Raw genomic sequence first — 18924 nt, 5'->3', positions numbered from 1 at the left:
TGTAAATCATGTAATGTGTATCCCAAAATGTATCATGTACGGTAAGCGAAATGTATCAACTTAAACCATATGTTAAAATGAACAAAACAAGTCGTTGAAGTAAAACGTGGTTTAAATCAACGTTATGTTCTGTGAAAAAATGCATGCTCTATTGATACTAACATTTATGCGGTATTGTAAACTATGCATACATCCAAGCCTTGAGACTGTGGCGATAAACCCTCAAACAAACTAAAGGTTTATCTAAGTTATGTATATCGAATTCGGTCATTCCTTCCAATCCTATCAAACACAGGATTTCAGAAACGGGAGTTGTCAATTCCTATGGTACCACTACCTACTAACGAACGGCGTAGCTAATGTTAATAAATGTATTGTCCCATGTTAAACAAACCAAATGTCATAACAAAATGAAGGCATGTGATGTAAACAATTGTACTAAGTATGCTAAGTAAACAAACGAAGCAGAAATGTTCATGTAAATCAATGTGTCCATATGCTGAGTAAACATATGCAACAGAAATGTTCATGTAAATCAATGTGTCCATATGCTGACTAAACATATGCAACAGAAATGTTCATGTAAATCAATGTGTCCATATGCTGAGTAAACATATGCAACAGAAATGTAATGTAAATCAATGTACTAAGTACGCACACAATGGGCATACATAGCATAAAATGTAATGAAATCATGTACTATAATGTACTAATGAGCATAGCAGATATACGATGTAAAAACATGGAAAGCATGAAAGTAACAGATAGGCACATGTGTTTCACCCCAAAACAGTTGGAAAACAGTAAAAGAGGGGTTCTATGTACTCACCTGAGATTGCTTCGAATTCCTTGTATAATAACCAGATAATGCTAGAGATCACGGAATATCAAACGGCACCTAATAGGTAGCTATATTAATATACCGGACCAAAATCGGAAGGATCGGATAGTATGCGGGTTCGTAAACCAAACGAGTATGGAGACTCGTGTAATATGGTTTAACAAAGCCTACATACTAAAATGAAACCTAACCTAAGTGCTTACGGCCCATTACGACCCGTTTAGGTAGCTTATGCTACCTTACGCGTCGTTCGCGTAGAACGCGTCTGGAACGCCTAACACACAAGGTATAACCTCGGAAGGTTATAGCTATGGTCACCTAATGTGTTTGGTCGGATCCTAATGATCGACCAAATGGGTCGGGTTCGAAAGTATAAGCGATGGTTTAGATCGCTTACCTTACGACCCTATATAAGCACTATACTAAAAGTGACGAGCTATTTTGGGTAAAGGGTTACCCCGGTGATTTTATATATCAACAACCAATAAAAACAAGTAGTGTAGAGAAACCTACACTAGTTCAAACATGGGACACCCCCCATGAGAGTACACCAAACACCAAGAAAAACAACCAAGAACTACAAAAACCGAACCAACTAGACTAAAATCTAGAACAAAAACAAAGCAAGTCAGCCGCCTTAATCGTCCAAGTTGTTGTAGATTTCCCAAGCTTCCAATAGTCTTCGCACCCTGTTGCACTCCTTAAACTTGACTCCAATTAGTTTATATCGAACAGTTTGCAAAATTAAATTAGCCAAAGCATCTGGAGGTCTATTCTGGTTTCTGAATAGCCTAGCATTCCGCTCCTGCCACACGAAATAAACAGCAGCAGCAACTATGAGCCTGCTAATAAAGTTAATTGCTGACTTAGAATTAGCCCTAGCCCCCAACCAGTCAATAATAGCGTTCCATGCCGGGCCCACCGAGCTCATCCCTCCTTTATCACGAATCTTGATCCAAACTTGAGTAGCATAATTGCAATCAAAAAACAGATGGTCGTGAGCATCAACATTAGCATAGCACAAGAGACAGCACATCATATTCATATTCTTTCTTCTCGTGAAATCCCATTGGAGAATCTTGTCTTGCGTCAAAAGTTTACGACGAATGACAAGCCACATAAGAAAAGCATGCTTAGGAATGCACTGAGGGAACCAAACAAGTTTAACCCAATCCACCTCTTCAGCTCGACGCCTAATCGAATGCCAAACCTGGGATGAAGAATGCTCAACTAAATCATTACCATCTTTCCACATTAGACGATCCGGAGTATTAGGCATCAAATGAATACTATCCAGTTGTATTAAGACTGGAAACATGTCCCTCCACGCCACTGGCCATCCCCAAGTCCCATTGACATAAACCTCCTGAACCGAATTGTTAAGAGAAAAACCTGCATTTGATATAGTTCTAGGAGTCAAAATTACTCAGCGGCCCCAACTGACTCCAGATATCGAACCAGGCTGATGTGCATCTACGATTACCGAGATTGGACCAAACATACTGTCTAACATACGGTCTCAGTTGTAAAATTTTCCGCCAACTCCAACAACTATTCGCCACCAACTTACAATTCCAAAAACTATTACCTTTAAGCCGGTACGAATGAATCCACGCCACCCATAGAGAATCACGTTTCACTAAGATACTCCAGATGTGAGAAGTTATGAGAGCTTTATTAACATCTCCAATCCTGCGAATACCTAGCCCCCTTCATACTTAGGAACACAGATAGCATTCCAAGAGACTTTAGCTTTACCCTTATGGAATGAACCATCAGACGACCAAAGAAAGTTTCGCATTCTAGCTACCAGCTCAAGTGTGATACGAACAGGAAGAATAAACACCGAAGACCAGTAGATATGCATGGAAGAAAGAACAGAATTAATAAGTTGTAACCTGCCCGTAAAGGAAAGAAGCTTATTCTTCCAATTAGAGATCCGTTGGTCCAATCTTTCAACAAGAACACTACAATCTTTGTACACAAGACCTGACGATATGAGGGGGACTCCCAAATACTTAACCGGTAACGTACCTTCAACAAAAGGCAAGAAGCTCAATATATGATTTTTGACGTGATCAGGCACATTGCAAAAGAACCCCGTGCTTTTTTGAATGCTAGGCACTAAACCAGACATGTTCGTAAAATTAGAGAGAGAATTCATGATACACTGAACCGAATTAATGTCCCATCTAGCAAATAAGAACAAGTCATCAGCAAAGCACAAGTTAATAATACGCTGCTTCTCACATTTATTATGGAACTTGAAAGAGTTATCAAGTCTAGTGGCCCGCTGAAGAATGCATGTCAGAATCTCCATAACAAGCGTGAAAAGATAAGGAGAAAGAGGGTCACCCTGCCGAAGACCACGCTTACCCTTGAAATAACCATAAACATTCCCATTAACACATAATGAGAAGGTAGTGGTCGAAACACACATCATGATCCATTCCACCATCCTTGATTTAAAACCAAAACCAAGCAAAACATTTTTCAGGAAACACCAATCAACCGTATCATAAGCTTTCTGAATGTCCACTTTAAAAGCACACCGAGGGGGGCCTGAATTACGATGATAGTTATGCATTAGTTCTTGAGTAAGAAGGATGTTGTCTGTAATTTTCCTACCAGGAACAAATGCAGACTGATTTATACTAACAACTTGATGAAGCACATCCTTTATTCTATCCACAATAATCTTACTCACACACTTGAACAAGACATTACAACAGGCTATTGGCCGATAATCTGTAACTGTGAGCGGAGAGAGCTTCTTCGGTACAAGAGCAATAAGAGTGTGGTTAAGCTGGCCAAGTAATTTACCTGTGTTAAAGAAATCAACAACTGCCAAGGAAACATCATTCCCAACAATCGGCCATGCAACTTTAAAAAACGCAGCCGTGAATCCATCCGGGCCTGGGGCCTTGTCATTACCAATAGAGAACATAGCTTTCTTCACCTCTTCGACAGTAACAGGCCGAATCATATGTTCAGCATCAGAGGGGTTCACACACTTAGTGAATAAATCAGGAGTAGGATTCATAGAAAGCTCATCTTGGCTCCCCAAAAATACTTCATAATGTTTAACAAAAGCAAGCTGAACCGAATCACCTTCATACACCTCTCCATTCACGTCCGTAACCATTTGAATTCTGCTTCGATGGTTCCTACTTTTCACGGAAGCATGAAAAAAAGCAGTGTTTGAATCACCTGCTCTCAACCACTCCATCTTAGACTTTTGTTTCAAGAATCCTTCCTCATCAAGAGAGGCAACCTGTAATTCAGCATTTAGTTTTGTCTCTAGGGTACGGAAATCGGAATTCATCGGGTCCTTGTCAATTTTAGCCTGAATATCATCAAGACTATCCCTTAAGTCAGCCACCTTTTTATGAAGATTACCCTGATTAAATAGTAAGGCACGCAAAGGACTCTTTAAGCACTTGAGTTTTTTCACAACTCGAAACTGGTGAACCCCATTTACATTCATCTCCCAACCATCCTTTACAATTTTAAGAAATTCAGGTTTGTGAACCAAGAAGTTCGCGAATTTAAAAGGCTGACGTTTGTTGTGTGACAACTCGAAATTCCAAGATTTCTAATTCGCATTTATTGCACGTTAATTGTTTAAGTTGTTTGTTACACGACCTGTTTGTTTCGCATCTGTGCACGTTTGTAATACGTCATATCATGTTGTGATGGATATGTTATATTTGATGTACAGCATAAGTGTATTTGTTGATATATGAGTGTACGTTGGTTAATATATATGTTGTATGAGTAATAAAATGGAACGCATGCCAAACATCCCTCATGAAAACACCCCATCGAAAACACCCTATGGCCGAAAACACTTCATGTGTTTTCATCCACTAACTAGCCAACGAAAACCAAATGGGCTTTGGCCCAGATCATTGTGTTGATTGTTATTTGTAGCCGACCCAATCTGTTGTGGTTGTGATTAAAATTACAACCGGCCCAAACCCCCCCCCCCCCCCCTTGTCCATAAAATTTCATGTTGCGTGATTTATTAGAGGGGATAGTATAACAAACCCTACTTTTGCATCTATTGTGCGACGGCATGGATACTTTTCTCCACCTGTTCGAGATTTGCATTTTGTTTAATCAAGAGTCCGGTTAGTGGCTCTCATTTATTCATTTTTCATGTTGTGTGATAATTGTTATGATAATTCTCATGAGTTGTCAATGTTAATTGATTTAAAGCACATCTATTGGTGTCATGAATTAACTGTATGCGATTCTCGTGTGTGGTTTGGATAGATTGGATAGGATAGGAATCTTTATAATCAGATGTATAATCAGTTGTGTTTTTGCATATTGTTTATATTTGAAGTGATGTTGACTTGCAACCCACCATTAATCAAATTGGTCCAATAATCTCTTGTGTTGTCTATTGATGTCGGCCATGGATATGAAAATTGATTAAAAAAAATAGCGATGATGAGCATAGGATTGTGAACATGGAAGTCATGTGGGATCTGACATAAACATGTGGTCATTTAATTAAGTGTCAGTAGGAATTTAGAGGATTCGATTGGTGTATGCATGGCATGATCATATATTGTGAGTTGGTGTTGACTATTATTATGAGTGAATATAGGGGTCCAATGGGAAACCTTGTGTATGCTTGCTTGGTCCAATCCCATCTTGAGGTGGTTAAACATTTGTAAACTTGTGTCGGTTCATTATAAAATTGATGGAGGGTGAGAATGATTACTAAAAATGGCGGCTCAGTAGACTACAAAACAATTAAGCAAAGTCATAACAATCCTAGGGATATGTGGTGATTAGAACTCATTGTTTTGTCAAAGGATATGTTGATCTCCGATTGGTGGTATTGGGCGGCTCAAGTAGAGACCATTGGCTGCTTGTAATCGGCCCAATGGTACTTAAGTGCCAACCGATATTTTATTAAAAATCTGTAATATTGCTTTTGTGTGTGGGGTTTGTCCGAACTTTATGGATAATGCATAGGTCCGACTTTAAAAAGGGGATGGATGAGTTTTGTAAAAAGGATGGGGGTCCGAGTTTTAAAAAGGGACAAGCCCTTTGTCCGAGTTTTGTAAAGGAACCCCCAGTCCGAGTTTTATCTATAAGTTCGTCCGACTTTTATAATAGGGAAAGGTTGCATGTGGGAACTATTATGGATACTAATCTTGTCGGCCATCTTGAAAGAACAATATATATAGTTATAGCATGCACTGTGTGTGAATGTGTGCAAAGGATTGGAACCAAATGTGTGTTTATGGTATGTTAAATGTGTTCATGTGCTTATAACGAAAATGCTGGACTGATATTATGGGCCGGATACATTGGTTGGGTTCATGAAACATAACAGTGATATCTTATGTTAGTGTTAATTAATGTGTGTTGAAATTTCATGCTCAATTAAGTGGACAATCCATGTTGGTGATGATCGGCCAGTATGTCATATATGTGTATAACTGGAACATTTGTTGTAACTCGTGTGACAATACGTGCTAAGTTTATTCATATTTGTGTAATAACCGTATGTGATCTGCTTGAATAAATAACTGACTGGTACTGAAACCATAATAGGATTTGGACTGATCAAATTACGAACACATGCGCTAACCTTACCGAGCAACCCAAGGTGAGTTCACACAGCCAAGGCATGGGGTTCCCAGGGTGGGAATGGGATTTGATTATTTACTGGTACTTGTCTATAATGGAACGTAGTGATGTGATGGGATGAACTATGGTACATACTCCACTGTTAGAACTACTGCTAGACTAGTAACACTTATTGAACTGATCTTCGCACACCTGCCAAGGGTTGGCCGCGATATTATGACTGACTTCGCACACCTGCCTTTGGAAGGCCGCGAACTGTAATTTACTAATCTTCGCACACCTGCCTGGTAGGCCGCGATACAGATAAACCTAGTCTAGAACACACGGGATGAACATCCCCTAATATCTTCGCATACCTGCCTGGGAGGCCGCGATGGAAACTAATACGATACACGACATAACGAACGATCATACTATTACTCGCACTGTACTATTACTGAACTGTTAACTGTGAACTCGCTCAACTAGTTGTTGATTATCTGCTGCATGCCTTGCAGGACCTTAGGTACTTACGGAGCTTGCACAAGGAAGGAGCAGGTCGTTGTGGGCAAATGGATCGTGAACGATATTGAACTTATAATATATTTTGGGTTTACATTACTATGCTTCCGCTACTTAAACAGTGTTTGGTTTTGAAACATCAATCATGTCATCGTGAATTACATTAACTACTTTTATTATTATTAAATGCTATGTTTGATATGATTGATGGCTTGATCCTGGTCAGTCACGCTCCCAAGCGGTGATACTCCGCAGGTGGATTTTGGGGGTGTGACAGATTGGTATCAGAGCCATTGGTTATAGAGAACTTGGTTTTAATATGGGGAAAACGTTTTTATTAAAACCAGACTATAACCAGAACAGTGCTCTCAACGATCCACAGCGACGCTTCGCTCCACGTGCAAGACTCAACATCCTAGGTAATAAGGTTTATGTTTATTGCCTACATGCTAGAATTGCATAGAACTTTGCTCGTCCTATGCTTACATTACTTTGCTCACTACTTGTTACTGCTTGAGAACACCTATGTGCCTACACTTTTCTGTCATCGCACTACTCGCGAACCATTCATACTTATGCTACCTTTACTGTTCGATCATGTCTGGACGTGTTAACATGACTCAAGCCCAGTTGACGGCTCTCATTAACGAACAAGTTGTTGCGGCGCTTGCAGCCGCACAGGCAGGAGGTATAACCTGCTATTCCAGACTTATCCTAGGATGTTAGATCCTACTCTCGTGACCCAACTCTCGCGCTTAACCTTGACCTATCTTTCTCGCGCAACGGGTCAGAATGCACAACAACCTGTCTGCACATTCAAGAGCTTCATGGACTGTCGTCCAAGCACATCCAGTGGCACAGGAGGAGCAGTGGGACTACTCCATTGGTTTGGGAAGCTCGAGTTAGTATCCAAGATGAGTGAATGCCCTGAGGCTCGTAGGGTCAAGTACGCCACTGGTACTTTGGAAGGAATCGCGCTAACCTGGTGGAACGCGCAAGTACAGATACTAGGGTTGACAGCTGCTAACGCCACCCCCTGGAACGACTTCAAGGAACTCATTAAAGATTTACCAGGTCTACCGCCTCATCGCCAAGGCGAGTTTCAAGTCGAGCTAGCTCCGGAAGCAGCACCCATAGCTCGAGCACCGTATCGCTTAGCTCCACCAGCATCGGAAGAACTATCGACGCAGCTACAAGAAATCTTGGATAAGGGATTTGTCCGACCTATCTCTTCGCCTTGGGGAGCTACAAGAACTTTTGGATATCAATTATCTGTGAAAAAGAAGGATGGCACCTTCAGGATGTGAGATTGATTACCGTGAACTGAACAAGGTCACAGTGAAGAACCGTTATCCTCTTCCACGCATTGACGACTTATTCGCCCAGTTGCAAGGGTCGAGTTACTACTCCAAGGTTGATCTAAAGGCTGGTTATCATCAGCTGAGAGTCCGGGATGAGGACGTCTCCAAGACAGCATTTAGAACTCGCTGCAGCCATTACGAGTTCCTAGTCATGCCATTCGGGCTTACGAACGCGCCTGCAGTTATGGACCTTACGAACAGGGTGTGCAAACCCTATCTTGACAAGTTCGTCATTGTCTTCATCGACGACATTCCGATCTACTCCAAGAGTCAGGAGGAGCACGAGCAGCACTTACGTCTTATCTTGGAACTTCTTCGGAAGGAGCAACTGTACGCAAAGTTTTCAAAATGTGACTTCGGGCTTCGTGAAGTCCACTTCTTAGGCCATGTGGTGAACAGGGATGGGAATCATGTCGATCCATCCAAGGTAGATTCAATCAGGAACTGGCCTGCACCGCGTACACCAACGGAAATACGCCAATTCTTGGGTTTGGCGGGTTACTATCGGCGATTCATCAAAGACTTCTCAAAGATTGCTCAGCCGCTTACGCTACTGACACAAAAGGGTGTCGTTTATCGCTGGGGAGAACCCCAGGAGACTGCTTTTCAGTACTTAAAGGATAGGCTCTGCAGCGCACCTATTCTCTCATTGCCAGAGGGCACGGAAGATTTCGTAGTATATTGTGACGCGTCAATACAGGGTCTGGGTTGCGTATTGATGCAGCGGGATAAAGTGATTGCCTACGCCTCTCGTCAACTCAAGGTTCACGAACGGAACTACACGACGCACGATTTAGAGCTGGGAGCTGTTGTTTTTGCACTTAAGATATGGCGACACTACCTGTACGGTACCAAGTGCACGATTTACACCGATCACAGGAGTCTCGAGCATATCTTCAAGCAGAAGGAATTGAATATGCGTCAACGACGATGGGTCGAGTTGCTTAACGATTATGAATGCACTATCAAGTATCATCCAGGCAAAGCCAATGTTGTGGCTGACGCCCTCAGTCGGAAAGACACTTTACCGAAGCGCGTGCGAGCGCTCCAGCTTACGATTCAGTCTAGTCTTCCTGCTCAGATACGAACTGCTCAGTTAGAAGCTCTGAAACCCGAAAACGTCAAGGCTGAAGCCTTACGCGGCTCAAGACAGCAAATGGAACAGAAGGCAGACGGCGCCTACTATGTCACGGAGCGTATTTGGGTCCCACTCCATGGCGGTCTACGCAAACTTGTGATGGACGAAGCACACAAGTCTCGCTACTCAGTACATCCCGGGGCGGATAAAATGTATCACGACATCAGAACCACGTACTGGTGGCCTAGTATGAAGGCCCACATCGCCACCTATGTCGGCAAGTGCTTGACCTGTGCGAGAGTCAAGGCTGAATACCAGAAACCAGCTGGCCTACTTCAGCAGCCTATGATACCTCAATGGAAATGGGAAGAAATTTCCATGGATTTTGTTACAGGCCTACCCAGATCCCAGCGTGGGAATGATACCATATGGGTGATCGTGGATCGACTCACCAAGTCTGCACACTTCCTAGCTATAAAGGAAACGGATAAGTTCTCCACTCTCGCAGACATCTACCTTAAATAAGTTGTTTCGAGGCACGGAGTGCCCACTTCCATCATTTCGGATCGGGATGCACGATTCACATCAGAGCTATGGCAAGCGATGCACAAATCTTTTGGCTCACGATTAGACATGAGCACAGCTTATCATCCTCAGACGGATGGGCAGTCTGAGCGAACGATCCAGACTCTTGAAGACATGCTTCGGGCATGCGTTATTGATTTCGGCAACGGCTGGGAAAAGCACCTCCCTTTGGTGGAGTTCTCGTACAATAATAGTTATCACACCAGCATACAAGCCGCTCCATTCGAGGCATTGTACGGACGTAAATGCCGGTCACCTCTCTGTTGGGCAGAGGTGGGGGATAGTCAGATTACGGGTCCAGAGATTGTAGTGGACGCCACAGAAAAGATTGCACAAATAAGACAACGCATGCCGGCAGCACGCGACCGTCAGAAAGCCTACGCGGATAAGCGTAGAAAACCGTTGGAATTTCAGGTCGGGGACCGGGTTTTATTAAAAGTCTCACCCTGGAAGGGTGTGGTTCGTTTTGGCAAAAGGGGCAAACTAAATCCGCGGTATGTCGGACCGTTCGAGATCATAGAGAAAATAGGCAAGGTGGCCTACAAGCTAAACCTACCAGCTGAACTCGGTGCAGTTCACAATGTATTTCACATGTCGAATCTGAAGAAGTGCCTATCAGATGAGACCCTCATCGTTCCTTTTAAGGAACTCACTATCGACGAGCGGTTGCAGTTCGTCGAGGAACCAGTTGAAATCACGGACCGGGATGCGAAGGTCCTCAAACACAAGAGAAACCCTCTTGTTCGAGTTCGTTGGAACTCCCGACGTGGCCCAGAGTACACCTGGGAACGCGAAGACCAGATGACAGAAAAGTACCCCAGTTATTTGAAACCAATGCAACCACTACTGAGGCCGAAGCTACTACTACTGAATTTCGGGACGAAATTCCAAATCAACGGGGGGATGATGTGACACCCCAGGAAAACCAGTGAACGATATAACTTACCTAGCTTCCTCAGTGAGTGTGTACCAAATTTCGGGACGAAATTTCTTTTAAGTTGGGGATAATGTGACAACTCGAAATTCCAAGATTTCTAATTCGCATTTATTGCACGTTAATTGTTTAAGTTGTTTGTTACACGACCTGTTTGTTTCGCATCTGTGCACGTTTGTAATACGTCATATCATGTTGTGATGGATATGTTATATTTGATGTACAGCATAAGTGTATTTGTTGATATATGAGTGTACGTTGGTTAATATATATGTTGTATGAGTAATAAAATGGAACGCATGCCAAACATCCCTCATGAAAACACCCCATCGAAAACACCCTATGGCCGAAAACACTTCATGTGTTTTCATCCACTAACTAGCCAACGAAAACCAAATGGGCTTTGGCCCAGATCATTGTGTTGATTGTTATTTGTAGCCGACCCAATCTGTTGTGGTTGTGATTAAAATTACAACCGGCCCAAACCCCCCCCCCCTTGTCCATAAAATTTCATGTTGCGTGATTTATTAGAGGGGATAGTATAACAAACCCTACTTTTGCATCTATTGTGCGACGGCATGGATACTTTTCTCCACCTGTTCGAGATTTGCATTTTGTTTAATCAAGAGTCCGGTTAGTGGCTCTCATTTATTCATTTTTCATGTTGTGTGATAATTGTTATGATAATTCTCATGAGTTGTCAATGTTAATTGATTTAAAGCACATCTATTGGTGTCATGAATTAACTGTATGCGATTCTCGTGTGTGGTTTGGATAGATTGGATAGGATAGGAATCTTTATAATCAGATGTATAATCAGTTGTGTTTTTGCATATTGTTTATATTTGAAGTGATGTTGACTTGCAACCCACCATTAATCAAATTGGTCCAATAATCTCTTGTGTTGTCTATTGATGTCGGCCATGGATATGAAAATTGATTAAAAAAAATAGCGATGATGAGCATAGGATTGTGAACATGGAAGTCATGTGGGATCTGACATAAACATGTGGTCATTTAATTAAGTGTCAGTAGGAATTTAGAGGATTCGATTGGTGTATGCATGGCATGATCATATATTGTGAGTTGGTGTTGACTATTATTATGAGTGAATATAGGGGTCCAATGGGAAACCTTGTGTATGCTTGCTTGGTCCAATCCCATCTTGAGGTGGTTAAACATTTGTAAACTTGTGTCGGTTCATTATAAAATTGATGGAGGGTGAGAATGATTACTAAAAATGGCGGCTCAGTAGACTACAAAACAATTAAGCAAAGTCATAACAATCCTAGGGATATGTGGTGATTAGAACTCATTGTTTTGTCAAAGGATATGTTGATCTCCGATTGGTGGTATTGGGCGGCTCAAGTAGAGACCATTGGCTGCTTGTAATCGGCCCAATGGTACTTAAGTGCCAACCGATATTTTATTAAAAATCTGTAATATTGCTTTTGTGTGTGGGGTTTGTCCGAACTTTATGGATAATGCATAGGTCCGACTTTAAAAAGGGGATGGATGAGTTTTGTAAAAAGGATGGGGGTCCGAGTTTTAAAAAGGGACAAGCCCTTTGTCTGAGTTTTGTAAAGGAACCCCCAGTCCGAGTTTTATCTATAAGTTCGTCCGACTTTTATAATAGGGAAAGGTTGCATGTGGGAACTATTATGGATACTAATCTTGTCGGCCATCTTGAAAGAACAATATATATAGTTATAGCATGCACTGTGTGTGAATGTGTGCAAAGGATTGGAACCAAATGTGTGTTTATGGTATGTTAAATGTGTTCATGTGCTTATAACGAAAATGCTGGACTGGTATTATGGGCCGGATACATTGGTTGGGTTCATGAAACATAACAGTGATATCTTATGTTAGTGTTAATTAATGTGTGTTGAAATTTCATGCTCAATTAAGTGGACAATCCATGTTGGTGATGATCGGCCAGTATGTCATATATGTGTATAACTGGAACATTTGTTGTAACTCGTGTGACAATACGTGCTAAGTTTATTCATATTTGTGTAATAACCGTATGTGATCTGCTTGAATAAATAACTGACTGGTACTGAAACCATAATAGGATTTGGACTGATCAAATTACGAACACATGCGCTAACCTTACCGAGCAACCCAAGGTGAGTTCACACAGCCAAGGCATGGGGTTCCCAGGGTGGGAATGGGATTTGATTATTTACTGGTACTTGTCTATAATGGAACGTAGTGATGTTATGGGATGAACTATGGTACATACTCCACTGTTAGAACTACTGCTAGACTAGTAACACTTATTGAACTGATCTTCGCACACCTGCCAAGGGTTGGCCGCGATATTATGACTGACTTCGCACACCTGCCTTTGGAAGGCCGCGAACTGTAATTTACTAATCTTCGCACACCTGCCTGGTAGACCGCGATACAGATAAACCTAGTCTAGAACACACGGGATGAACATCCCCTAATATCTTCGCATACCTGCCTGGGAGGCCGCGATGGAAACTAATACGATACACGACATAACGAACGATCATACTATTACTCGCACTGTACTATTACTGAACTGTTAACTGTGAACTCGCTCAACTAGTTGTTGATTATCTGCTGCATGCCTTGCAGGACCTTAGGTACTTACGGAGCTTGCACAAGGAAGGAGCAGGTCGTTGTGGGCAAATGGATCGTGAACGATATTGAACTTATAATATATTTTGGGTTTACATTACTATGCTTCCGCTACTTAAACAGTGTTTGGTTTTGAAACATCAATCATGTCATCGTGAATTACATTAACTACTTTTATTATTATTAAATGCTATGTTTGATATGATTGATGGCTTGATCCTGGTCAGTCACGCTCCCAAGCGGTGATACTCCGCAGGTGGATTTTGGGGGTGTGACATGTTGGAGGCAGCTTTATTAATCGTGAGAACACATGGCGAATGATCCGACAACCTGTAAGGGTAAAACACAGCCATAACATTAGGGAAATCAGTAATAAACGACGTATTACCCATCACACGATCCAGTTTCTTGAGAAGACCCACACCCCTCTTCGGCTTTTGATTCCATGTGTAATGAAAACCTGACTGATTAATATCCATAACTTCAATCTCCGACACACACGCTTGGAAATCACGCATACCAGTTGAGATAGAAGACGCCCCCAAAGATTTATCCTCTAGATGCAAAGCCGAGTTGAAATCACCCATAATAATCCAAGATTTGTCACCAACCATCTGTTTGTGCATACACTACCGAGCAAAAGAACCACTTTTTATCCTCTTTAAGAAATAATTGGAGATGCATCACCTGAGGGGTTTGAGCCAAAACCATTATATCGAAAATATCCGGGTTCCACCCTATGATAATACGCGTACCCTTATCACAAATACCTCCATTCGAAGTCCATTCCCATCGACAGAAAACTGAATTACGAACCTTCCTAAGATTATCCACATCCATATGCGACTCAAGAACTGCACAAAAGCTTAAATTACGTTCCTTAAGAATCTTCCGAACCTCCTTCTGTTTTAGAGGGCGGTTCAACCCCCTAATATTCCAGAAAGCTAGACTAACCATTGGAAACCCCTTGAGAAGGAGTGCTTGCCCCTTGTTTTTTATGCGGGTTATTAGTACCTTCCATGATAAATTCATCCGTTTCGTTGTAAACTTCAATAACTTCCTCATCATCCGACAATTGCTGTTCACCACCTCTACCTTTACTAGATTCCCCAACTTCCAAGTTATCAACATTATTTAGCACAGAAAACGGGTTTTGAGAGAATACTGAATTAGACGGCTCCGATTTATTACTAGCTTCCTTCGGTTTTGGGCCCACCGGCCTATATTCGAATTTTGTTTTTGGCTTGTTGACTGGAAAGCCAGCCTTTCGAGCCGCTTTCTTCGATTGAACACCCGTATATCCTTCCTCATCAACAACCGGCCTTTTGTCATAACGTTTACCAGCATCAAACGGTTTGTTTTGCTTATCCTCATAGTTTTGTTTAACCATCTTTCTTGGTTGTTTTGGGCAATGATCATCTGCATGGCCAAAAACACAACACAGAGAACACCTATGAGGGCTCCATTCATATTCTACGTACATGGTCTCCTTAACATACCCTTCACCTTGAAGGTCCGGGACAGCCATTGTGATTTCCTCTTTGAGATTTTTATCAGCCGACACTTCAGTCAAGGCCCTTGCATAACTGATCCGACCCCAAGAATCCAAGCACATCGAAGTGGTATATGAGTCAAGCAACTTTGGTTCACCAATTGCTGTGGCAATCAAGCTAAGGCCATCCTCTGTATAAGCGGCTAGAGGGACATCATGAATTTTAACCCATAACTGGACTTTCTTCACCTCTGACTTAACCAGCTTAGTACTCGGATTCCATTCACATAAAAACAAAGGTTGAGACCTAATAATCCATGGACCCTCCTCAAGAACGGACATCATACCCGACCGATCAGCAAACTTGAAAAAGAAAAAACCGTTAGCGTTCATCATGGATTTTTGCAGCCCATACTTTTTCCAGTTATTCTTCACGAAGTAATCAACCACCGGATAAGCGATCCGATCTCCCAGGAAATACCCATACAACGTATTAGCAAGTTTGTCCGTGACAACTCGAACAGAATCTTTCGGTAGAACCACATCACAATCGTCACGTCGATCAGAACTAGCAAGCGATCTAAAATTTATCTTCCGATTATTAGCATTAATCACCGATTCAGCATATGAAACAGGTTTAGTCACATCATCAACCTTGTTTTGACTCGGCACATCATCAGATTTTTGCTCATGCTGAACAGATCCCTCAGAAACTGGAACAGTAATTTTAGTCAACTCATCAATCACATTAAACTTACCCTGCTCATGATTAGTAGAAGGAAAAAACCCCCGCCGCGGCATTAGAGTTTTGCCCTCAATGTTAACAACTCTTGAAGCTAAACCCTGGAACGATGCAGATGAGAATGGCGGCTTATAACGACCAGCATGCACACCCCCCTCCGATTTCTTACGTTCATCCATGCTAAAAAATTCACCTCTCTCAAGAAATCAAATCAGAAAACAATCATGCACGAAAACCCTAGCAAGAAACCTGACGGTAACAACCAGAAGACAAAACCCTAAATCCTATAAACCCTAGAAAGAAACCTGAACCCTTAACCGATTAAATCTGAGCACCAATCTAGCTAAGTTAATCTCAGTTAACCGCAATCAGTGACTACCAACTTAATAAATCAGGGTTCTTGAATCAAAACTAGAGCGGCGATTACAAGAAGAAATGAAAACAAACCCTAGTTCTAGATCGATCCCTAGTGCTAACGAGTTTGTTATAGAGTTTTGTAAGATCAATCCTCTAATCACAGACTGTTATACACAAGATCACGAAGAAAAACTTAGGATTCATGAAGAACAAAGAAATCGCCTATAGGAGAGAGAGCATTCCTAGTTTTGTTCTAGTCATCGAAAGCAAAGGCTCAAATGCTAAGGACACAAAACTCTTATCGGCCTAAAAGTGACGAGCTAAGCATGTTAGAACATGCTTAACTAAGTTTAGAAAACAGGTTTGGCATCAAAGCAAACGGCTTTGATGCTCACGAGTAGTTTGGTTACAAAATATGCAAGAATGCACATTTTGGCCGAAACTACGACTCGTCACTGAGCCTAGATAACGTGGTAATCAGTAGGTATAGTCACTACGGACTATAACCATCATGATCACGCTCACGTTATGAAGTTCCATGAACTTCGGGTTGACCATAGGCTGGTCAATGTAGAAAGTCAACAAAACGTTGACTTTCGGACTCGAAAAGCGAATAAAAGAGCGAAAGAATACTTACGGAGGGTCCCCGAATGCTAATCTAGATCAAAATGGCTCAGGTATGAAACAAAGGTTCCAACTTAGAGCTCTTGATCAGATTGTGTGGGTTTTTGCAAAAAGGGGGGGGGGTATTTATAGGAAAAGCATAACCGTTAGAATCGTTTATCGAATATCGTGCCACGATCGGGTGCGTACACTTGTCAAAATATTGTGGTAAGTCAGGACTTGGCCCTTGGCTCTTGATTGGGTGAAAGGGCATTGCCCCTTGATCGAACGAAAGGCCAACTGCATTGAATGCAAACATTGAATCTGGTCTGACAGTCCCACGCGCCCCGCGTAAAGGTTGGCCTTACCTTTACGCGCCCCGCCTGAGGGTCACAGATCAGAATTTTCAATTTTGGTCCCTGCACTTCAGAAACACGTAATTTGGCCCATTTTTGGCACGTTTAAGCCCCGTTAACCTCATTTCAAGGCTCTAGGATGAAGTTAAAGTGTAGGGGACTTGAAATATGCTCAAAAATATTCCGGATGTCGGTTCGTTTGGCCGTACGATCGCGATGTTCGCTTAATTACGACGGAATGCGCATAAGCGCGAAAGACGATCCAAATGACGCGACGAATGGATTTTTCTCATGCCAAACACTAAGGCATAATATTAGGATGCTTACATAAATTTTTGGATGTCCGGATGTATTCAGAACGTAAGTTATGCGCGAAAGTGCAAACTTGTGCAGTTTTTGACACTTTTAGCCCCTGAATGATCCAAAAGTTTGTTTTAGCATACCAAACCCCTCAAAGCCTATTTCTAAGCTATGTAAAGGATATTTATGGTATGTTTAACTTATGGACATGTTCCGGAATGTTCGTTACAGTTCAAATTGGCATACTTTCGCCGTTTGTCAAGTTTAGTCCCTGTAAGCGAATTAACTTGTTTTTGCCATATCAAAGCCTTCAAAACTTATTTCTAAGTTATGTAAAGGTTATTTAAGGTATGTTGAGTATATGTTGATGTTCCGGAGTATTTGTCGCATTAAACTGAGTACGTTTTAGCACCAGTTAGCGTATAACTCTCATCAACAATCAAGTGGATTAATGTACCTACCTCAAGATGAGTGGGAGCAACTAAGATAAACTTGTCTATATAGATGATATTCTTTTGACAAGTAGATGTTACATAAGTCAAAGCATTGTTAACACAAACTTTGATATAATAGATCTCAAAGATATCTCTTACATAATAGATATCATAACATGTTGAGATAGACCAAATGGGACATTACTTCCGTTCCATAAGTTTAACATTAAATTGGTCCTTACATATGTAACAAACAATACTGCTCTCCTTTAGAGGATAATAGGCTAAATGAGATTATTTCTTACGCTTCATTAATTAGAAGCCTTATGTAAGTTTAAGTCTATACTCGTTTAGATATTACTCACATTGCAACACACTAGATATGTCTAGATTAATGTGAAGCATTTAACTGAGTATTACAATATCTTTAAAAGAAACGAAAAGCTATGATTTGAAAAAGAAGTGAGAAATCAAACCGGTTTATTACTCTAACTTTGTAATATTCAAAGATGACAAAATGTAATTTCGGGTATATCTCTATGTCAGCAGACAAAACCTATCTTATGGAGGAGTCATAATAAACTGATAATAACAACCTAAGTTATAACGACATAATATAGTCACTAAATGTTGTTGGAAATTTATCAGTGGACTCATAAGTTTATTAACTCCATATAATTAATATATTGAAGACTTGTTGTGATAAAGTCAGCTACCATGTCTCCTTGAACAGTAACAGTTCGAGAGGTGCTGCATTAAATTTCGATACGCAATTAATTATTCGTTTATGAACGAATTGAGGAAACTAAATCTTTGTATCGAATGCATTCATGATATGCTTAAGGATCCTATAACTAAAAGTCTATCACCCATAACTATTATGTAAGCGCTTATAATAATCACGGGTTTATTGATGACTATGTACAACTGCATATCGTACTATGAATGATTAACTTTTAATATTCCTCATCAGTTTGATTTTGTATGTCTCTTACATATGTTCTGCCGGTGTAATGACATATAGACAACTATAAATACAAATCAAACGCTAAAGGGCTTGTTTGTATTTTGATCATAACTGTTAGGTTTTAAATTAAGGCTATAGTATGACTAA

The 18924-nt window shown here is 41.2% G+C and overlaps 1 protein-coding gene across 1 annotated transcript; it reads right to left on the bottom strand.

The window, feature by feature from the left end:
• Positions 1–1478: 1478 nt before the first annotated feature.
• Positions 1479–15939, bottom strand: LOC110891319. The gene is made up of 5 exons (XM_022139012.1): positions 14481–15939; positions 14214–14380; positions 13835–14140; positions 2600–4340; positions 1479–2233 (listed from the first exon to the last, which is right to left on the bottom strand). The coding sequence occupies exons 1-5, from the start codon at positions 15937–15939 to the stop codon at positions 1479–1481; spliced, it is 4428 nt and encodes a 1475-aa protein (XP_021994704.1).
• Between the last annotated feature and the right edge of the window lie 2985 nt (positions 15940–18924).

Source organism: Helianthus annuus, chromosome 2 (genome assembly GCF_002127325.2).
Source record: "Helianthus annuus cultivar XRQ/B chromosome 2, HanXRQr2.0-SUNRISE, whole genome shotgun sequence".
Classification (NCBI taxonomy): Eukaryota; Viridiplantae; Streptophyta; class Magnoliopsida; order Asterales; family Asteraceae; genus Helianthus; species Helianthus annuus.
This window is presented reverse-complemented; position numbering and strand designations above follow the sequence as displayed.